The sequence below is a fragment of the Ursus americanus genome, chromosome 3 (genome assembly GCF_024610735.1).
Source record: "Ursus americanus isolate L20-20 chromosome 3, mUrsAme1.1.p, whole genome shotgun sequence".
In the NCBI taxonomy this organism is placed as follows: Eukaryota; Metazoa; Chordata; class Mammalia; order Carnivora; family Ursidae; genus Ursus; species Ursus americanus.
In genome coordinates this window covers 54,915,015-54,938,703 of record NC_142129.1, presented here as the reverse complement: position 1 = coordinate 54,938,703, position 23,689 = coordinate 54,915,015, and the positions used below count along the sequence as shown (strand labels likewise).

Below are 23,689 nucleotides of genomic sequence, written 5' to 3'. Positions count from 1 at the left end.
AGTGAACTTTACTAAAAGAATTCTTACAATTTACTAATCTATAAGATGCCTTAAAACTAAGATTGGGGATTTTGTTTTGGGTCTCATATAGAACCAGTAGCTCATGGCTGTATTTTGTAGAATAGGAAACCTTCATTTAGTTTATAGACTTATTTTTAAAGCATTATTATTTGACCCTTGGAAAAAAATCAGGAACATTGATGTTTAGATTTCCTTCTCCATTCATTCTTGGCATGTTAGGATGACAATGATGAATGAATACAATTTATATTCTTCACCATCCTTTTAAAAGTAACTATATAGTTCATTTTGCTGTGGTACCTGATTCATGTTGCACTGAATACAGGGCAATAGTAATATGTTACTGCTTTAAATACTTCGCTTCATTTATATTTGATACCTTTTGTAGTTGTAAAGATCAATATAAAAATTTTTGAAGTAATGTATTGTTTCATTTTACTCACAAGTTAGTAGTTGCAGGTAGGTGATTAATTGTTACTTTAGCTCAAGCAAAGTAGCACAATAGGTTTACTGACATCTGGAAAATATAAGAAAAGAAGAGGCTCTTGACAGAAAAAAAATTCCAAGATAGTTAAAAGGAAAATTTAGTTTTTGAAATGATTTTCCAAAGTAATAAGCTGTTTTCTCAGAAACTAAAGACCTACTTTAAATTTCCTTTTAAGTTTAGGAAGCTTTTTACTTTTTACTTTTTTTGTTTTATTTTATTCAACATTTTTTATGGGAAAGGCTGAGTTGATGCGTTTAACATTCATTTGAATTTTATGTTTATGAGGAGCACACAGTACATGAAGCTTTACTTACATTAACATTTTGAATCTTTGGCTTCTGCAATCAACAACATCTGATGAGTCTGATGTTGTTATCCCATTTTTCCACTTAGTAAGCTGAGGCAGAGAGAAATACTGAAACTTGCCCAAGACCACACAGCCAGTAAATGGTTGTTCCAAGATTTGTAGTCTTGCCTTGTCTCCCATCAAAACTACCAAAAATCCTCCTTGGTCAGATATCAGAACATCTGAAACTGGGCAGTTGATGTTTTCTTTCTTTCTTTCTTTCTTTCTTTTCTTTTCTTTCTTTCTTTCTTTCTTTCTTTCTTTCTTTCTTTCTTTCTTTCTTTCTTTCCTCTTTCTTTTTTTTTTTCAATGTCAGTCCTTTAATCTCCAATAATGAATAGTAGCTGTGGAAATTAAATTATGTGCTTTTCTAGATTCCTAAGATAGATTAAATTTCAATTTCATTGGGGCTTTGGTTGAAATCAATTTCTCCAACCCCAGTAGCTGTATAGAATTAATATTTAAGGCAGAGTTTAAGCGAAGTTACACAGTTTTCTTTTGCAATGGTGTATCTAAAATCATCCAGTAAGGGACTGATATATCAAAGCCAAAGTGCCAAAGATTTTAATGTGAAGAGTAACCAGAAATGCTTCTACCCGTATCCTCCAGAAGAGGTGAGGCTATCATGGTTGGCGTACAGAGTTGGCTTCCCTTTGCTCCAGAGTAACTTTGACGCCATTCCACAAAGCTTTTTGTTTTTGTTCTCTTACTTTACAGCATAAATTTCAGAATTTTAAGTATCTATCTAATATAAACAGCAAATTACACCAACTTCATTAGGACTGAGATCTAAAAACAGTAATAATAGTTGAAATCAGTATGGTTCAAACTTAAAAACTAAATTTCATGTGCATTCTGAACATAATGTGTGACAGAGATTATTTCTCTTCCATATGAGAAACTAGGGCTTTGAGTAGTTTAGTAAGGTGCCTAGATTTCGTATCTAGTAACATCAGAGCCTAAGTAGAACTCAGAATCTTTAGTTACTCCACAGTGAGCATGTTTACTAATATTCATAGATACCTATTTCTCCATCTGAGAGAAAACGGACATGTCAACACAGTTATTAAGAATCCTTCGTGTCCATGTTACGTATTGTTTGGAAGTGAAGTCAAGCGATTCAGACAACCTGACAGTAGTTTGTTTAATGGAAAGGATTTCGTTTTGACCAGTCTCTAATCTGAAGGTTTTTGCCTGCTGGATGAATGAATGAGGCTTCTGCTGTTTCGAGAGAAAAGCCTACTATGAATGTATGGATACATTATTCTGAGAACATTCTCTGTAAGGTTTTGAAGGTTGTTTTAAAGATTCTATATATTTATTTGAGAGAGAGAGAGAGCAGGAGCAGGGGGAGTGGGAGAGGGAGAAGCAGGCTCCCCGCTGAGCAGAGAGCCCAACTCTGGGGCTCAATCCCTGGACCCTGGGATCATGACCTGAGCTGAAGGCAGATTCTTAACCGACTGAGCCACCCAGGTGCCCCAGGTTTTGAAATTTTTAACATTCATTCTGTTTCGGGTAGACTTCCCCCAAATTAACTCACTTCTCACCATTTCTTCGATTTGATTGTTTTCATACCATTTCTCAGATAAGAAATGAAGATTTCAGTTGTTTATTTATAATGGAGGGACTCGATAGAGCAGACTTCTGGGCCATTCTTGCCTTTGCCTGTTTCTTATATTTCAGATGTACAAAGAGAAGCTACTCAGGGAAGTAAAGCTTAGAGCAAATTTGGTAATGGCTTTTGATGGGGCGGCACAGGTAATGAAGCTACCTAAAAACTTGCTGATTGATGACACGAAGACCGTCTGTGGCATTAGTTGTTTGTCTTTAGATTTCAATAATTTATCAAAAAAGTGAGTAAAAATGTAAACTAAACCGAAACAAGTTCCAGAAGCTGCTAGCAGTTTGGTTTGGGTCAGTGATGACGATGAAGCCTAAAGAAATTGCACACTCTCATGTCTTTCTCTTCTCGCAAGTTGCAACAGGAACTTCTAGCCATAAAACAGCAACAAGAACTCCTAGAAAAGGAGCAGAAACTGGAGCAGCAGAGGCAAGAACAGGAAGTAGAGAGGCACCGCAGAGAACAGCAGCTTCCTCCTCTCAGAGGCAAAGATAGAGGACGAGAAAGTAAGAGGCACCAGGGGTAAAAGATGAATCTCTTCCCTCGTGTTTAGCTGATCGTCATTCAGAAAGAAGCCTGATAAGGAGTGGAATTAAACTTGTCAAAAATAAAATAAAATAAACTTGTCAAAACTGTCTGCATTCAGTTAAAAAAAATAAATTATGGACCCAGATGTAGAGCGTTGACACTCACCTTTCCTCTCTCTGCATTCAGTCTGCAGCGTCCCAGGAAGTAAAAACCCTACTCTGTTTGGCAGAGATGCTGATTTCTGTTGTTTTGAACCTTAAAAACAAGGTTCTACTAAAGCAGGCTAGCCATGCCATATTGTTTTATTGTTTTATCAATAAACTTACTTCCACATTTCCTCACTATACCTTCCTCCTGCTCAAGTAATAATTGCTTTGTAAGTCCAGCCTTGCCTCCGTCTAGTTTTTGAGTACCCAGACTTCGGGAAGATTGAAGGCAGAACGTTTGTTTAAAAAAACTATCCACAAGAGGGAGACAGATCCAAATAATTCCCCTGTCTGAGGTCAGTTCAAAATCAGGATGTAGCAAGGTTTAAAATCAGATGACTTGCACTGGAACTGTCAGGGATATTTATTTGTTTAATGCTCAAAAGAGTTTTTTAAAACGTGAGTTTTTCAAACTAGCAATTCAGGAAAGATCATTGTATTGTGTTCAATCACTTATGTGGGTCCCCTAAGACTCTTGATTTTTAAAAGGCAGTGTTTTATTCCTCATTTTTTTAACCTTAGGAAAAAATTAGTGCTAATTCTGGGACTCCCCATTCTGCAGAAGCAATTAAAGAAATCATCAAAGGTCCTTTGAAAATTGGCGGTTTGAGCAGTAGTTACAAAACATTACTATGCCATTTTCAAAAGCCTGTTTAGACTCTGGTTTCTTCTTTTAATAGGAAAGCTTCATATGCAGTGACCAGTGGTGTTACTTCTTAATTTTTGCTTAATACTCCAAAGGCACAAAAGGACAAAGCCCCGAATCAACATCTGTGTCTGTATGTGTGTGTTTCAGGGGCAGTGGCAAGTACAGAAGTAAAGCAGAAGCTTCAAGAATTCCTGTTGAGTAAATCAGCAACAAAAGACACTCCAACAAATGGAAAAAATCATTCCGTGAGCCGCCATCCCAAGCTCTGGTACACGTATGTTCAGTGTTTGGCCTTTTTCATTCCCAGGGGTCAAGAACATAGGTTCTGTACTCAGCCAGCCTGGGCACAGGACCGGGGTCTGCCAGTTCTCAGCTGTGTGGCCGTGGACAAGCTCCTTGAATTCTCATCATCCTCTATGAAAAGATCATGATAGTACCTGCCCTCTAGGGTTGCCGGAAAGGTCCTATGAAATAATGTGCTAAAACATTCAACGGAGAGTAGCACTTAATAAATGTTAGCAAGTATCATCTCGAGGGCAGGGAAGTAGATATGTTTTCTGGTGAATGAATAACAGAAAAGTAGGGTGGGGCATAGAAATTAGTTTCTATTTTGCATTTTTCTATTCTCAGATGGTGCATCTGATATCTTTACAATAATTTCTGAAGATTTGGCAGGTTGAGACTTTATTTTACTTGGCTCGATAGAAGGTGGAGATCTGAGCTATTTTTAAAAGACCAGAAGCTTTTCGACTTAAAAAAAAAAAAAAAAGGGCAGGAAGACAAGGGAGGGAAGAGAAAGAGAACAGAGGCAAGGAAGTAGAGCTGAGTCTTCCGTGACAAGTTTACCCCTGATCATCTGACTTCATTTCTTGCTACACTGTGAGCCGAGCACACTGACTTCTCACACACAAGCTGACAACATCAGACACTCTACTATTACAGACATCCGGAACCATGTTTCCCCAAGTCCGGTGAAGGGAACTATGAGGTACACAATTCTCCTCTCAGGAAAATAGGAAGGTTGTGGTGTTTTTAAAAAATCAGGACAAACACTGATAGGCAAATATTTGGATAATAGACTGTAACAGATAATAGTTTCATTTCCCTCATTTTATACGTTTCTGAATGACCGTCAGATTTTACACTTACATTTTTTTTTTTTAAGATTTTATTTATTCATTCGACAGAGATAGAGACAGCCAGTGAGAGAGGGAACACAAGCAGGGGGAGTGGGAGAGGAAGAAGCAGTCTCATAGCAGAGGAGCCTGATGTGGGGCTCGATCCCATAACGCCGGGATCACACCCTGAGCCGAAGGCAGACGCTTAACCGCTGTGCCACCCAGGCGCCCCTACACTTACATTTTTTTTTGATTCTTCATATTATCAAGGATAAGGGAGTAAATACTTGATTACTCTATATTGAAATTGTAAGCATCCCAAGAGTTCTATTTAAAAAGTTATTATACTTCTAATTCTAGTTTATAAGTATCCGCCCTTCTCAGCATCCAAAAAAAAAAAAAAGAGTAACCGAGGCAGATTCCAGACTGCTATATAAATACTTTTTAATGGTTTATGTAATTTCTATCAGGCATGTCAGTTGACTTGAGATGCCAGTCCCTGAAGAAAATTTTCAGATGTTCAGTCAACATCACAGTGTATTTAGAAATAAATACCATTTTATTACCTAAAATTGCATACATAATTTATACGGAATTCATATTCCTTCTAAGTTAAAGCTCATTTTAAGAAGAGACAATACCTTTTTTAAGTGGGAAACATCTACATGCAAACAAACTTTCAGCTGAAAGTTCTTTAGCTGTCCCCTTGGGTATATTAAACACTGACTTAGCAATCCTTTTTTGTACTGAATTGAACTTCAGTAGGGTCCAAAGCCAGACACTATAAATCATTAATTTATAGACTCTGAGTTTAATACTTTTTTACCAGTTAGGGCTAGATGAAGTGCCCCTAAACCAGTTAATTTTTGAGAATGTGTGATTCAGATAAATGATAGTGGTAGAATAATCATCATGGTAGCGATACCATGCCCTGCTCATTGTTTCTTCACGTATCATAATAGTGGATGATCATGTCCACTGGATAATCTATGTTCAGTCCTGAAAACTCTTTCCTGGTAGTACAGCTCCATCTCTTTCACTGTATCTACACAGGGAAGAGAAAACATTTTTAAAAATCAGCTTCATATTGTAGAAATATGTGATTGCCAACCTTTACCGTGGAAGTGCTGTACAAGTCGGGAGATCTGAGGCTGCTGACGCAGTGGCATCACTATGGTAGAAAAGCCACCCTTGTGTACTTTTATGTATTACCTAGCAGTTTTTGAAAATGAGGTCCCTTCTCTATGTTTACTTTTACTCTGGCTATTCTACCTTGTTGACTAAAAAGGATTCGGAAGATGACGTTTTCACTAGTATGGCGCATAAGAAAACACCCGCAGTAACCACCGATGATCAAAACTCAGGCTCTTGGTGAATTCTCTTTTAGTAACACGAACTTCTGTGTAAGTGTGTGACCAGACACACAGTGGTCGTTCTCGGGGATCCTGCAGCATTCTCTATAGCGTACTGCCAAAGTGAACTTGGTTCCATGAGGCTGTGGTTTGTACACACTGGAAGGAAAGAACGTAAACACAGCTGAGACACGTGTACGGCATGTGCAACTGATTATTGCTGACCAACACACAGTAAAAACTCCAGAGCAAATGGTGAACCCTCTTTTTCTTTGGTAGGGCTGCCCACCACACGTCACTGGATCAAAGCTCTCCACCCCTGAGTGGAACGTCTCCATCCTACAAATACACATTACCAGGAGCACAGGATGCAAAGGATGATTTCCCCCTTCGAAAAACTGGTGAGTTGGTTTGGGACGTCTCCACTTGCTCTTCCACAATGTACCTGTAGTTTCATGTGGCCCTCCTCTAGAAGAAAGCCCCAGGATTTGCATCGCAGCTCTTACGCCCTCTCCGCCCCTGCCCTCAGCATAAACAAAGATGTGCACGCACACACGATACCCCCCAGTTTCAACATCAGTTGATTCAGGATATAATCGAAGTACCTTTTTTAATTTAAAAGTTCATCATATTTGGATTTTAAACAAATTCTTGTCTTATTAGCCATAAAGAATAGAATTAAGGAAAATAGAAATTCGATTTCTCCGAAAATTTAAATCTTCTCCACTAATGAGGACCTCTGTAATTTCCTCCATTTATCGAAATTTTTCTTCAGCCTCAGCCATTTACTGAAAAAAATGGGAATAATAAGCTTTCCTTTCCTCACACATTTTAAAACCTGTAAATTTTAATTGTTTAAGTGGTGAAAACAGATAAGACCAAAGCTACCTTCTAAGTGACTTGCCTAATGTCTCACAGATTACAGGAGAACTCAGAGTGATGCTTTGTACCTAATCTCATGTAATTATATAAAAATTTGCTTAGGGGAACTGGGACAATGAAGCTTCTATTTGGAGTTTAGTCAACCGCCTTCTGGCTCTGAGGCTAGTATTTGTTTGCTCATCCTCTCCTTTTTCAGCCCTCTGATACGTGCGTATTTAACATGTTACATGCTCTTACCTCTGTGATAAATATATTTAAACTTCAGCTAGATATAAGCATAAATAGCATTGGTGTACATTCTGTTATAAATCTTATGTTTTCCAAATACAGTTGTTTTAGGGAAAGCTGTAAATTTTAAAATCTTTGTATCCAGAACTGATCTGAAAAGGTATTCAGAGAAGGTAGTTTGGTCCATTGTATTTTACTCAAGTCTACTTAAGAAGACTAGATCTATGTAATTTTATTTGAAATCTACAAAGCAAAAATGCTTTCCAATAATTATATTCATTTCCCCAAGCAATCTTGAATAATTAAAATGGATATAGATTGTAAAACCACACACATTGTCTGTCATAATTTACCTATAGCATAATGAAGATTTAAAAATAAAATCCATGATGAGTAACAATTTATTTACCTACCATCTTTTGTACCAGGCACTGGGGTAGGACAGTGAAGTATTGCAAAGCAATCTGTGCCTTTTTATTTTAATAATAGCCCAAGGAGTTTTGCATTTCTACTATAAGACAATAGGTGTAGTAAAATACTTTAAGAAGTAAAATACCTCCGGAGGGCTCTGAAAAGGGGAGAATGAAATTTATGTAGTGCATCAGAATTTCACACTCTTGTGTACAAATCAGGTTGCCTTTCACATAAATAAATTTCTCTGGGATAAAAGGAAGAAAGCAGAGAATGAGCTTCCACGTATTTCTAACACACAGAGTATAGTTTATGAAAATTGATCCATAAAGGACACAAGTTTTAGAATGTGCCGACTTTGATCTGCTGTCTTGACATTTAGTTGCACCAGTGGCTTATGTAGGAACTATTGACAGAGATTATGTGAATCTTGCCCCAGGTCTCAGGGCAGTGACTGGCATTCAAGGGCCCAAGGAGTCACTAAAAGGAAAGAAAACATAAGTCCCCTTATGGCAGGAGGTTACTGATGAGTGATATAGTTACATTCATGGAGAAAGACTTCTACCCTGCTGTGCACACAGCCTTTGAATATATTCTTACCACTGGGAGACTGAAAACTGACTGTAGAACTGACACTGACTTTGAAAAGAAGTGGCATTTGGAACCAGTAAAGCATCCAGAAAGAAAATCTGATCTCTTTCAATACTCACGAACAAGTACTGAAAACCCATACTTTGTGTCCCAGTTTCCATGAGAACAGTTTAGGATTTTCTTCTCTGTAAGGAATGACTAGCAAGCTGTTAATTTATTCTTGTAAAAATTCTCAGTCCACAACAGAATTCAAAGAGAAATCCTGCTCATTATATATGTTACAAAATTTTATTCAAATTTGTACTAATATGAAAGACATTTTCTTTGTGTGGTATATATAATAGTGAAAATATCCAGCCCTTGTCTTTGCTAGTGTTATATTTGCTGTGTCTGCCTAATATTTTAAGGTTATTCCTTTTATAAAATTGAAAATCTGATATTAATGAAGTGTCAGGCTGTTGATTTATAAAACCAAACTTTTTCAAGCATTGTACTAATGAAGTTCTTGAACAACCATTAATACTTTTACATCTGTATAGGGGTTTCAAAATATTTCTTAATTCAATTCCCATCATCTAAGAGAAGGATGATATGATTAAATACAGATGTTTTGTACACATTATCTAAAGTACTTAAGAGATATCCCTCATTAATTACAAATAGGCAGAACAGAACTCTTGTAACTTTTATCAATATGAGCCATTTGGTGTATTTCCAGTCTCCTGTGAGAAAGCTTACACGTATATTTGCTCTAAATAGAAGAGCATTGAAATACAGTCAAGTGATAATTTTTACTTTAGCATTTCTTGTATGTTTATGACTTAATAGCTATTATAAAAAAGCAAACAAGATATTACCATAATTAAACGTATCTTATGATTGGGGAAACTAAGATAATTTTTGCGTAAAGCTACATCACATTAAATGAAATGTAGAGCAGTGGCATGGATCACATAGTGTAAACACCAGGACAGCTATAATAGAGTCAGGCTTTCCTGTGGGGGCCTGGCGATCACCCTCTGTGGTCTACTTAAATTGCACCGAACTCAGTCTTAGATTGAAAAGAAGTTGTTAAGTGAGCGGATTCTCTCTTTGGATCTGCATATAATACCGAATACTTGCAATTTCTTTTTAATCTACATCAGGGCTGAATTGCCAATCTGTATTAACAAGATTTAAGGGAGTAAAACTAGAACCAGAATAAGAAAAGTGGTAATGATCTTAAAATGATTAAAGTGGCTCCAGGGGTGTCCCTTAAGCAGTGAGCACAGTTCGGAACCTCTCTTGACCTCCTAGGACCCAGCCAGGCAGTGATAACCTAGGAACAGTCAATCAAAGAAGTCTCATTTGTCTGCAGAATCTGACCTTTGTCATGCAAAGTGGACCTTTACTTCCTTTCCCTTAGGAAGATCAGGGTTGCTCCTAGCATTTGGGCGTTGAGGAAACATCAGAATAATACAAATAGGTGGCTCTAATCAGGCCCATTCGTAATTCACTTTTCTTTTAAATGTAGGAATTGAGAGTCTTTTGCTCCTTTCACAACCATGAACATTAAAGGATTTCATAATTAGTTGTGAAGTTGAGAATGAAATCATTGTTTTCAAGTTTTATATTTATCACCCACACTTAAAATAGCACTTCCTTTTAGAATTACCTTCTGTGATTCTTTTTGTTCCACAACGCAAGGATCTGTTGATACTGAAATTTGTACTATTTTATTGAACTTTATGTTTTGACGCCAAATTGTATTATATACTGTGGTAGGTGACTTTTTCCCCCTAGTATAGTATATTTCTAGACTGGTAATAAACTATAAAATGGAAAAAGGAAGCGTCTAGGTCCAGGTACTTTTGAAATAGTACATATTTCTGGTAAAGATACTGCGCATGTGCTGACTTTGAATTGACCTACAGAACCATTTGAATTGGATTCTATTCCAGTGAGTGTGTACGTATGTTTCATAAAATATTATGGTAAAAAATTCTAGAGGTTTTATGCTCCATTATATTATTGGGGTCTTACCTAGTGAACTTTGCCTTTCTTTGAGTGTTATAGTCTTTCCATTTAATACTTCTGAACAAAGTGAACTGGCTGGCTAGATTAACCTCTTAAAGTGTGCAAGCCATATAAAGTTTGGCGCAGGCTAACAAGACTGTTCCAGCCCCACTGAAATATTCATTTTAATGGTCAGCAACACTAGAGTCAGACTCATATGGAAGGGGTCCAAACATAAGTTAAGGTTTTGGAAGGCCAGTGTTATTTTCCACACTGAGTAAATTGGAAAGAAGGCAGAGATGAGACAGATAGCTTTATAAATCTCCCTCAGAATAGCAGTTAGAAGTTATGTTGTGGTACCTTGGTGACCTAGTCAAATTAGTGTAATCCAGAATTAATACAAGGAGTTTTTTTTTTTTTATCTTGTGTTTTAAAATCTTTCTCCCTTCCTCTCTCTCTCTAATTCTGTGTTTTTCTCATGATACACAAACACATGCTCACATGCACACGTGGGCATGCACACACGTTTCTGCATGGATAGCACGAAAATAGCATTTACGCTTATAAAAATATCACTCCAAATCTTATTCCAGATTAACAAAAACTGGAGGATTTTCACCTATCTTAGTAGTGTATCTTAGTTCCACTGTTGGAGTCACTCTTGCTTAAAATTACTAGAATAATATTTTTCTGATAAAATTACACCAGTTTTCCCAGACTCAAGAAGCAATGTGGCGCAGTAACAACAGGCTTTGAATCCACCTACCAGTTTGAAATCTGGATCCTCAGTCTTAGGAAGTTTACTAACCTCTTTGGCCTGTGACTCTGTCATTTGTAAAATGGGAATAATTATTTTACTTGGTTCAAACAGTTATTTTGGGAATTCAATGAAGTATTGCGTGCAATGAGCTTAGGATCATACCTGGGATTTAGGGAGTGCTTAGTTAATTTTATGTTTCTAGTCAAGGAGGAATTCAGTTTCATTTATTTCTATCAAGTTAAAACTATCTATTATTGTTGTGGAAAGTCTTTTTAAGGTCTAACATTCTGCCACATTTATTGATTAAACAAGTAACTGGGGAGAAAGTGACAAAACTTTTTAAGCTCTGTGCAACTTACAGTACTAATGGCAACGCTGGAATAAAGGGTTTTGTCAGTTTTGTATTTCCCTGGCATTTCAGAGCCAAATATGGGGTCCAAAAATAGCAGCAGACTTGCTTCTCTCATCTAACACAGGAGGAACACTAATTGATGCTTTGTGCTCACTGGGGCCAACTGAGTTTTCATTCCTGCCCTTGACTTTATTTTTAAATTATTAGACTTTAATTTTTAGAACGGTTTTAGATTTACAGAAAAACTGAGCAGATAGTACTGAGGTCTTCCAGATCATTCTCCACCCCACCTCCCACCCCAGTCTCTGCTTTTATTTATTTCTTGCATTAGCGTGGTACATTTGGTAGGATTAATGAACCACTAGATACATTATTATTAGTGTAGTATATAATCTACATTAAGGTTTATCTTAGTGTTAAAAAGTGCTGTAGATTTTGACACGAGTAATGTCATGTCGTGTGTCCATCATTACAATATGATGCAGAAGAGTTTCACGGCCCTAAAACTCCTCTCTGCTCTATCTACTCGTCCCTCCCCCTAACCAACCCTCAGTAACCCCTGGTATTTTTACTGTCTCTATAGTCTTGTCTGCTGCAGCATGTCATAAAGGTGGAATCATACAGTATAATGCATATAACCTTCCAGACTGGCTTCTTTCGTTTGGCAGTATGCATTTAGGATTCCTCCATGTCTTTTTGTGGCTTGAAAGCTCATTCTTTTTATTTCTAGATAATATTGTGTTGTTTAAAGGAACCACAGTGTGTTCATCCATTTACCTATTCAAAGACATCCTGGCTCTTTCCAAGTTTTAGCAATTATGGATAAATCTATTATAAACATTCTCATGTAGGTTTTATGTGGATATAAGTTTGGAACTCAATGAGGTAAATTCATAGGAGTGCCATAGCAAGGTCTTATGGTAAGACTATGTTTAGTTTTGTAAGAAACTGCCAAACTGTCTTCCAAAGTGGCTGCACCATTTTGCATGCCCACCAGCAGCAGATCAGAGTTCTTGTTGCTCCACATACACACCAGCACTTGGTATTTTCAGTTTCAGTATTTTGGGATTTTGAACATTTTAATAGGTATATAATGGTTTCCCATTTTGGTGTTAATTTGCAATTTCCTAGTGTTAGCGTGGGATATCTTTCTCCACCCCTTTACTTTAAATCTATCTGTGTCTTTATTTTTTTGAAGATTATTTATTTATTTATTTATTTATTTATTTATTATTTATTTGAGAGATACAGAGAGAGAGAGAGAAAGTGAGCATGAGCAGGGGGAGGGGCAGAGGGAGAGACAGAAGGCTCCATCCCAGGACCCTGGGATCATGATCTGAGCAGAAGGCGGATGCTTAACCAACTGAGCCACCTGGGCGCCCTTATCTGTGTATTTATTTTTAAAATCGTTTTCTTATAGGCAACATGTAGTTGGGTCTTTTCTTAAATCCACTCTGACAGTCTCTTTTAATCAGTGTAGTAGACCATTCACATTTGAAGTGGTTATTGATATTGTTAGATTATTACCGTCATGTGTATAACTGTTTTCTAATCATTGTACTTTCTCTTTATGATTTTTTTTTAATTTACCCTCATTTTCTAGCCTCTCTGGACTTAATTGATCATTGCATGATTCCATGTTCTCTACCATCTTAGCATATCATTGTACCTCTTTAAAAACTTTTATTTTGTGATTTCCTTAGAATTTGAAGTATGTATTTGTGGCTAAGCTGCATCTGCTTTCAAATAACTGCTTTGTCAGTAGAGGTAACTTGTAACGGTGCATTCCCCATTCCTCCCTCCCATCCTTTATAACATTGCTGTCATTCCTCTTAGTTTTCTGTAAGCTAAAATCGCCCAATATGTTGTTGATATTATTATTTTGAATAATCTATTAGTTCAATTAAAAATAAGAATAATGAAGTATTTTATTTTTCCTTCATTTATTCCTTCCTTTACATAGAAACGAATTTCTGACCTTATATCTTTTCTTTCTTGTTGAAGACCTTCTTTTACTATTTCTTGCAAGGCAGGTCTACTGGCAACAAATTCCCTTAGTTTTTGTTTGTCTGAGAAAGATGTTGAAAAGATGACTTCAGTGAATACAGAATTCTAAGTTGCTGGGGTTTTTTCTTAAAATACTTTAAACATTTCACTACACTCCACTTGCTTGCAAGGTTTCGGACAAGAAATCTGATACAGTTCTTATCCTTGTTACTCTCTAGGCAAGTTGCTTTCTAATATCCTCTGGTTTCTTTGAAGATAGTCTTTTTGCCTTCGGTTTTCTGCAGTTCGAATACGATATACCTAGGTGTTTAGCTTTTGATATTTATACTGCTTCATGTTCCCTGAGATTCCTATACCTGTGGATTTCAGCCATTATTCCAATATTCTTCTGTTCCTTTCTTTCTTGTTATTTTAGGATCCCCATTACACATATATTCCATCTTTTGTAATTGTCCCAGAGTTCCAGGATATTGTGTTCTTTTTTTTTTTCCTTTGCCTTTCAGCTTAGAAAGTTTCTATTGATGTGTCTTCAAGATCACTGATTCTTTCTTCAGCCACATCCAGTCAACTGATGAGTCCATCACAGCATTCTTCATTCCATGCTTTTGATTTCAAGCATTTCCTCTTCATTCTCTATTAGAGTTTCCATATCTCTGCTTACATGTACCCATATGTTCTTGCATGTTGTCAACTTTTTCCGTTAAGGCCCTTAACAATATTACTCACAGGTATTTTAAGTTCTCTGTCTGATAATTCCAGAATCATCATATCTGAGTCTGGTCTGATGTTTGCTTTGTCTCTTTAGAGTGTGTTTTCTCTTGCCTTTCAGCATGCTTTGCAATTTTCTGTTGAAAGCTGTATATGATATATTAGAAAATAGAAACCGAGTGGTTAGGCTTTTGGTGTGAGATTTTATGTTAATCTGGCTGGAAGTGGGCTGCATTTAATGTTTACCCTAGCTGTAGTTGACAGAGGCTTAGTTTCCTGGCTTTTTGTTTTCTTCCCCTTTCTTAGGATTACCCTAAGAACTCCTTCATAAATAGAGTCTGTCTTACAGCTCTTTCAGTTATGATCGATTGTTGTTCTGTTGGAACCCTATTGATATGGTGGTAAAATGTTGGGTAGCGTGACTGTTCTATAATCTTGTTATTAAATCGCATTTTTTTAAATCGCCCTTCCCTCCAGGTCAGATAAAGATCTGGCAAAATATTTTCCTTTGCAGGGTAGTTTTTGTTATGTAAAATGCTCTGGGTATATTTTTAAATTGCTGCTTTTCTCCTGGGCATATTCAAAGTGGTTACTTTCTTCCTCTCTTCCATCCCTACTCCATGCCCTCACTTATGTAGGAGGGGACTTCTCACTAATTTTCTCTGAGAGAACCTGGTTGGGTTCTTATACGTAAAACCCATTAAATGTGTAGGTCCCACCTAAGGTTGGACTCCTGGAGGTTTTAGCTGTCAAGCTAGTTCATATCGGTCTCCAGCAATTTGTGCCTCCAGCAACTCATCAAAATTACATTTAAGGGGTTCCTACCAGTTACTGGTTCCAGTAGCTTCTGCTTCCAGTAAGCTGAGCTCAGCTGTGATTTTCTGTATTTTCCTGGCTCTCCAGATTTCAGGGTAGCACTTTGCTCTGAGACCTCTATTCTCTGAAGGATGTAAGAAAACCACTTTGATTTTTACTTTGCTCAGCTTTTTTCTTGTGGTGAGGACGAAAGTGAAGATTTCCAAGCTCTTTACATGGTGGAGGTTGATACCAGAAGTCTGCCATTGACTTTTAAACCTGTAAAATATTTTTAAAAAAAATTTTTAAACATAACTCTCCAACTTTTTGAGATGACAGATTTATATTTAAGCAATATAATTCTTACCAATTAATTATAATAGATTTTTAAAAGATGAGGATAAATGATTGACTGTCTCAGCTTGGTCATGACTAACAAATCTATGTGCTAAAAACTGTGACAGAATAGGCTGAAATAATTTTAAATCACATTTTGGAAGGAATCCAATACTTTGTGCTGAAGTCTTTGCCTAATGATTTATTCTATAATATTTTATTCTATGCCCTCTTCTGTATGTCATCTTTCTGTTCTCCTTAAGTGGAACCAACAACCTATTAATTTTGGTACTTTGAAAATAAATTTGATGAAATATTGGGTTGGAGCGGAGTATAAACTACTGTTTAAGCAAGATTTGGGGATTATAAGGATTTTTTTTCTGTGTTTTTCTTATTTTTCTCATTATATCAAACTCTAGAGATTTGATAAGGCAAGAAAAACCAGTCATGGCCCTCCAAAAATTAGAAAATTTAGTTCCCTTTTAAAAAAGAATTTAATTTTTCACATAGGTAATTTACTTTTTAAAAGAAGACTTTTTGATAGATTTAATCACTTTGATTATGATTAGCTATTTTAAACAAATTCATTGATTCTAATGAATGAAAAATGATGCTCATTTTTAAAACAAACATGTCTGTAATCTCAATGGATCTGATGAATGATATTTTCATAGTTCAACCTGCAATGTTTTTTGTTTTTGCATTTTTTTCTTAGTGATTATGCATGCTACAATTGATAAGTTACTGTAGTATTTACCTAAGAATTAAATGGTTTAGAATAATAAGATTTCTTGTAATACAGAAAACATATAAATTTATTTTTTATTTAAAAATGATAAAAAGCATAGATATTAATGTTCCTCAGAATTATTTATTCAAAAGTTAGTTGTGGTTAAGTTAGAATCAAGAAACAAAATAGTTTAAGTTTCACAATTCAATAAACAAGAAGCTGGTCTCACAGATTGTATGTGCAATATGGATGATAACTAGTTTAGAGCCAAGAGCAAGTATCAATTGCAAATTGTGTGATAATTAAGCAACCTTGTAAGAACTTTGAAAATCTAACTCAAATTGTTTGTTTGTGGGGGGAAACGTATAAAAAAAACTGATATAGGCTAGAAAGACAAAGCATGGAAAATAATCTTATAGTTTGTTGTTAGATTTGGCTGAGAATTCTAGCATGGTGCTACCACATAGAACTATGTAAACCATGGACAAGTTAAAAGGACTTCTCTAAGCCTCAGTTTTTTCGCTGTCAAGTATGGAAAATATTTGCCTTGCAGAATTATTATAAGCAATAAAGGTATTATATGTAAGTGCCCAGCAAAGTGCCTGATATATGACAGTCTCAGTACGTATTTCCTGTATGCATTACCGGGAATGATGGTATGGCATTCGTGGTAAGAATTATTAGTAGTAGTCAGATGGTATAATAATGCAAGACTTGGAATAGCTAAAGGAGTCTAGAACTATGGTCTTAACCCTGTTACTAATATATGGCCTTAACATAGCACTTCATGATTTTGGATCTCAGATTCCTGAGTTAAAGGAAAGATTTGAAGCAAATGATTCCTAAGATTGTATATAAGTTTAAAAAGGAAATATCATATTTCAAGAAGATTAAGATAAGAAAATGTTAATAATTTGAAGACCATATAAATAAGAAATAAATGATGGTGCTTTTGCAGAATTATGTCTCAAATTCATTATAATTAACTGTAACAAAGCCTAATGACATATTTTTCACTCCCTATAAAATGCTCAATTACAAACAGGCAGGACATTTTAGATAAGATTGGAATGAAAAATTGGCAAAAAATAATAATTAAGATTTTAAAAGCATTTAGCCATCTGTTGTATAATCATGAGAATGATTGAAAAAAGACTCCTACTTTGTAATATTCACAATTTTATAACTTGAAACACTGGGGGAAAGATTCCATGAAAATATATGCTCTTATATTATCTCTAGACATATCTGACGAAATAAATGTTAAAAGAGGATAGAAAATAGTGATGAAATGTTTGCAATTGTATTTTCTTTAAGTTTTCAACCATTCACGGGGTTACTTTGAAATGAAAGGGTTCTTTATGGCAAAGAAATCTGGAGGAAACCATTATCTGTTTGCTCAAAAACCCTAGTATTAAGGCAGCTTTTAATAAAAGTTTATCCTGGCATGCTAGGTTTTTCATCAAGTGGCCTTAATTTACCCACTCAGAGTCACCTTTATTTTTGTTGTTTCCCGATCTTCTCTTTATATATAACTATTTGCTTTGGAGCTTCTTATTTTTATTTTTACCTCAAGATTTACACATTCTTTACCACTTATCCATATAAAAGATTAATCCAAAAGTCATTTTTTTAAACCTTCATTCTGGCATTTTCCTTATCTGTATTCTCATATCACTATAATTTTTGCTATAAAAGCTGGCAATTGTATTTTAATTTTTAGATATCATATTTCATACTGATGTTTTTATCTTGTTTTTCCCAATTAATTGGGTGGCAAAAATGTCCTTAAAGAGAGTGTTTATGACATCTTCATTCCTTATCTGACAAACCACACTTTGTGCTGTGCCTTTTATCTTTAGTGGGTAGTAAAGAAATCAACATACGTAAAAAAGGATTTTTGCCATTAATGAGCTTACAGTCTTCAGAGTGAAGCACGTGTAGTAGGTTCCTGAAAGGGTGACTGAAAATTAGCTTACTTTAGTATTTTGACCACCTTATTTCTTGAGGAACTACTATTTTGCATTTCCAGATTATAAACATTCTTGAGTAAAAGCAAAAATCTAAACACCCTGAAGAATATAGATAGAAGACATTGAGATAATATTTTTTTAGTTATAAGCATTCAGCATATTTAATTGGAATTATCTATTCAATTTTATTATATATATTTTAAAGTAGATAACATGGAAGAAGTTCTCAGAGAGTATTTACTAAGCCTGCTACCCTTGTATTTATGTGGTTCTTTGAAAATAATGGTGGGAAAATTCTGTATCTGCATTATCTAATTCACTAGCCACTAGGCAGGTGTAGACACCTGAAATTAAACACAAATGTGGCTAGTATGCCTAAGGAGAAAAGTTTCTTTGAAAAATTTTAATAAATTTGAATTTAAATATCCACATGTGGCTAGCTATTTACTATCCTATAGGATAGCATGAGTACAGACCCAAGGCAGGCAGAAATGTGGCCTGAGTGTCATGACAAAATCTCTCTGGTGCCCAGGGCAGACATCACTAATCAGTCACAGCAAACTCTTCCTTCTGAGTTTGGACATAGCCTTAGAAGCATTTTTAAATCATGTCGCCCAAAGAAGATATAATGTCTGAGCAGAATTAGACTTTTTCAGGCCTCTTAATTTTGTAAGTAGCAAGAAACCAATACAAATTAGCTTAGTTTAAAAAAAAAGAAAGAAAAAGAAGGAGGAGGGGATTTGGAGGGATTCTTTTGAGTTTTCCTAGTCTCCATGTGATTAGATATTAGTTCAGTGTGATCACATGTTATTATTAGAAGTATGAGTTCCTATCCTAGTTCTGCTGAATTTTACCTACTGTAATGCTCTCTCAAAATGGTGACAGGGATAACCCAGTAGAGCCCTAGGCCAGCCTCTTAAACTGCTTAACAAAAATAGCAAAAACAAGCACTTCCCACCAAGTAATTCAGATAAATTCCCAGGACTAACTCACTTGAACAGCTTGGGTCATGTAGCAACCCTGAACGCATCACTCTCACAGAGAGAGACAGATTACATTGGTGGAGAGACTGCCTTACCTGCTCACCCTGGAAGTTTGAATGGAATTTATAGTTGCTCTCTAAACGGCCCGGACTGAGAATGGAATTCTGACCAGCATTCATCCTTCTAAAAGGAAGCTCTGATTCTATTAACACTCTCTCTGTCTCTCTCTCTTTTTTTAGTATCATGTCATCTGCAGATAGTGCAAATTTCACTCCTTCCTTACCAATTGTGATGCCTTTTATTTCTTTTTCTTGTCTGACTGCTATGGCTAGGACTTCCAGTACTATGTTGTATAGAAGTGGTGAAAGCGGACATCCTTGTCTTGTTCCTGACCTTAGAGGTCTGTTTTTCACCACTGAGTATTATATTAGCTATAGGTTTTTCATAGATGGCCTTTATTGTGTTGAAGTATGTTCCTTCTGTGCTTACTTTGTTGAGTTTTTATCATGAATGGATGTTGTCCTTTGTCAAATGCTTTTACTGCATCCATTGAGATGATCATATGGTTCTTGTCCTTTTTCTTACCAATGTGATGTATTACATTGATTGATTTGCAAATATTGAACCACCCTTGCATCCTTGGAATAAATCCCACTTGATCATGGTGAATGACTTTTAATGAATTGTTGGATTCGGTTTGCTAATATTTTGTTAAGGATTTTTTTATCTATGTTCATCAGAGATATGGGCCTACTGTTTTCTTTTTTTGTAGTATCTTTGTCTGGTTTTGGTATCAGAGTAATTCTGGCCTCATAGATTGAATTTAGAAGCTTTCTTTGCTCTTTTATTTATTGGGAATAGTTTGAGAAGAGTAGGTATTAACTCATCTGTAAATGTTTGGTGGAATTCACCAGTGAAGCCATCTGGTCCTGGACTGTGGTTTGTTGAGAGCTTTTTGATTACTGGTTAACTTTCATTGCTAGTAATTAGTGTGTTAAAATTTTCTTCTTCTTCCTGATTCAGTTTTGGAAGGTCGTATGTTTCTAGGAGGTTATCCATTTCTTCTAGGTTGTCCAATTTGTTGGCATATAATTTTTTATACATTTTATTATAACCCTGTGGTTATTTCTGTGGTGTCACTTGTTATTTGTCCTCCTTCATTTCTGATGTTGTTTATTTGAGTCTTCTCTCTTTTTTTCTTGATGAAGGGTTTATTAATTTTGTTGATCTTTTCTAAGAGCCAGTTCCTGGTTTCATTGATCTGTATTGATCTGATCCTATTAAATCTCTTATTCAAAGCATTGTGTGATTGTCACAAATGCCCTGGGACTTTCTTCAGTGGTCTGTCTCTTCATGTCTGAATTTCCTACTCATTTCAAAAGTCATCTTAATCACTACAATTTAGAGGAAGCTTTTCCAAATCGTCTTTTTTCTGAAGCAGTGATGCTGAAATCTTTTACAATTCAGCTCCCTCAATTTCCCTTTGTTACCTATGTTATTTCCATGTAAACACTGTTTCTGTATAAAAATGAAATTTACTCAGTGGCAGGATTTGTGTTGTATATTTTTTTGGTCTCAACAATAATGATCACAGTATTTTTCTGTGATATATCAGTGTCTTTCAAATTTTTTAGCTATGACCTACTACACAGTGTGGAATATACAGACATCCCAAAAACAAATAAAAATTCACAATAATTTTATCACTTACAATAGTTTCTTTATTATTCTATTTATTTTATTTTAAAATGCTGGTTACAACATAGTAGATTCATATCATATCTCTCATTTTGCAAAATACTATTGAGGATAATTCTGCAAGTTTTATGAAATGAATATTTGCCAGAGAAAGGCACTGAGAACTTTGTGATATAAATCATTTTTGAAATACAGAATGTAATATCAAGAGGAGCATAATGATTAATTACATGGTGATGATGTTTACCTCCTTCAGACACTGTGTTGCTCCCTAGTAAAATACTGATAAACAAGAGAGCAGCAAATTACCTTGCTGTGATAGTTGGTAAGGGATAAGTGGGTGACTTATGGATTTTGAGATCACTACTAGCAGGAATAATTTACATGTTTTTAAAATATGTTTATTAAATAATAATTTTGAAGGGAATTAATGTTAACGGCTGGTTAGATTTATATGGTAGTGATAGATAACATTGGTCACTATGTGCAAGATACCTTTGTAAGCATTTCTCTCTATATCTTAGTTATTTCATACAGTAACCCTTGAAATACATCTCATTGTTTTTCACTAGCTTTCTAGACAAGAGAACAGTCATAGAGAGGTCAGTAATTTTCCTCAGTTCTCTTTTTATTTACATGGGTGAGTGTAATGCCAGGTTTGAAGTACAGTGCCAGGTTTGAAAACAGTGAGTTTTATTTCAGAACCTGGCCTTTCAATCCCTGCTTTATACATAAATAAATGGTATCCGGTATTGAAAAAGGCAATTATGCTAAAGTTATAGTACCATGTTGATTCACCCTAATAAAAGTAGTGAATTATAACAATTTAGATTGTACCAATTATAATTTAACTTCAGTCTAACGATGAATAGTGTTCAAAATATTTTAGAGGGGCGCCTAGATGGCTCAGTCAGTTAAACGTCTGCCTTTAGCTCAGGTTGTGATCTCAGGGTCCTGCAATTGAGCCCTGAGTTGGGCTCTCTGCTCACTGGGGAGTCTGCTTCTCCTTCTCACTCTCCCTCTGTGCTCTCTCTCTCTCTCTCAAATAAATAGATAAAATTTTTTAAAAAATATTTTAGAAATAGCACGTGAGCTTGGATTACTCTTCATAAGTCCAACTAGTACAGATATTTTTCTTTGAAAGCAAATTATTTAAAACCATAAGTTGATGTATTCTTTCTGCATCTAAATATTTTTTAAAATTTTTAAGTAAATTATTCCAGAAATAAAATACAATTTTTAAGTTGAATTTCCAAATATATTTGCTACAATCAAATGTAAGAGGTAATTCATTGATCAATAACAGAATTTTGAGAAACTGTAAATATAAAATTAGTGCCAGAATATGACTTTGCCATCACTGTACAAGAAAATACAGTTTTTGAAATCTAGATCTTTTTTTAGGGAGATAGATAAGCTTGTGGATACATAAGAATTAATAAACATACCTTACATATGTTTAAATATTCCTTCTAGGAAATATTTTACTTTTTAGATTTATTATGTCATTTATTTGTAATATAGTTATACGAAAAAATTATGAAGCCTATTTCTCCAGCTTTTAAAAAATGTTCCTTAAAGACACACGCATTATGTTTCCATTACCATTGCACATACATACATGTAAAATAATTTCTCTTTGGACGTATTACCAAGATAATATTTCTTTCTCTTAAAGAATTAATATGCTTACTTATTGCAATGATAATAGCTCTTTGTATTTTTCCTTTGGCTCTCATTGTCAGAGCTAGCTATTCAATTTGTTCAACTGAAGTAGCTATCCTTAGCCTACACAAAAATTTTCTTTACTTGTTTATTTGGCTTGCTATATTATATATTTACTGGTTTTTTTGTTGTTTAAAATGCATCTATATTAATTATACAAAATATATAAATCAATAAAATTTAAAAAACTATAATTTCTGTGTTGGCACCATAGGTATATTATTCACTTTTTGATGTCTTTTAATATCAAATTTGAATCTCCCAGGTCATTTTACTGGGTAAATAATAATTTAGCATATAGCTATGCCATAATTTATTTACAGCCCTCTAGTATTAGACATTTAAAGTATTTCCAGTGTCTGCTATTAAAATTATTTTGCAGTAAATATTATAAAATTTCCATCTTTGGGCAAATGGCTTATTATTTCTACAAGATAGATTTCTAGCAGTATATTTTCTGGTTCAGACTCTATTCTAAAAACTTGCTTCATTTTTCATCCCTAACTACAGTGATTTAAAATGTCAACTTTTGGGGTGCCTGGGTGGCTCAGTCAGTTAAGTGTCTGCCTTCAGCTCAGGTCATGATCCTGGGGTCCTAAGTTGAGACCCGCTTTGGGCTCCTTGCTCAGCGGGGAGTCTGCTTCTCCTTCTCCCTCTGCCCCTCCCCCCCAACTTGTGGTCTCTCTCTCTCTGTCTCTCACTCAAATAAATAAATAAAATCTCTCTAAAAAGAAATGTCTGTTATCTTTGGACACTAATCTATGGTGGGTAACTTTATTTTTAAAATTTTTCCTGTTTTATTTATGTCATTTCTTGAGAAAATCTTCAAAGGTGGCATAACATGAATAACTAAATTATAAGATTGCCACTGCATTTTTCTCAGGAACAGGAAAAAAAAAACCTGAACTAGTGGTCATACATGACATTTCTTGAGTGTGCAAATGCTAATAGTGAGATATTCCTAAAGATAAATGCCCGAATTCAAAGATTTTGTAATTTATAAAAGCATAAAATTTATACTTCAGAAAACTCCAGACATGCTTTTCATGTTCCTGTTATTGCTTCGTATTTTGCTATTTTGACTCTGATGCTCTATTAAACAAATTTTCTGCCTTCATAACTGTTCTGTTTGTGAAGACAGATGCAATAAATACAAATAGAGGGCGGTCTGTGTATGCATTCATTTG

General features: G+C 35.2%; 1 protein-coding gene across 14 annotated transcripts in view; it reads left to right on the top strand.

The window, feature by feature from the left end:
• Window positions 1–23,689, top strand: part of HDAC9 (histone deacetylase 9) — a 726,671-nt gene that overhangs the window by 284,266 nt on the left and 418,716 nt on the right. For 8 of the 14 annotated variants that reach the window (XM_045793088.2, XM_087860991.1, XM_045793089.2 and 5 more), the window contains 3 exons: window positions 2,831–2,981; window positions 4,006–4,132; window positions 6,608–6,729. In XM_045793088.2, coding sequence (XP_045649044.2) covers window positions 2,831–2,981; window positions 4,006–4,132; window positions 6,608–6,729 — 400 coding nt within the window. The remainder of the gene's footprint in view (window positions 1–2,830; window positions 2,982–4,005; window positions 4,133–6,607; window positions 6,730–23,689) is intronic. The other 6 variants (XM_087861000.1, XM_087860996.1, XM_087860999.1 and 3 more) reach the window with 3 other exon arrangements.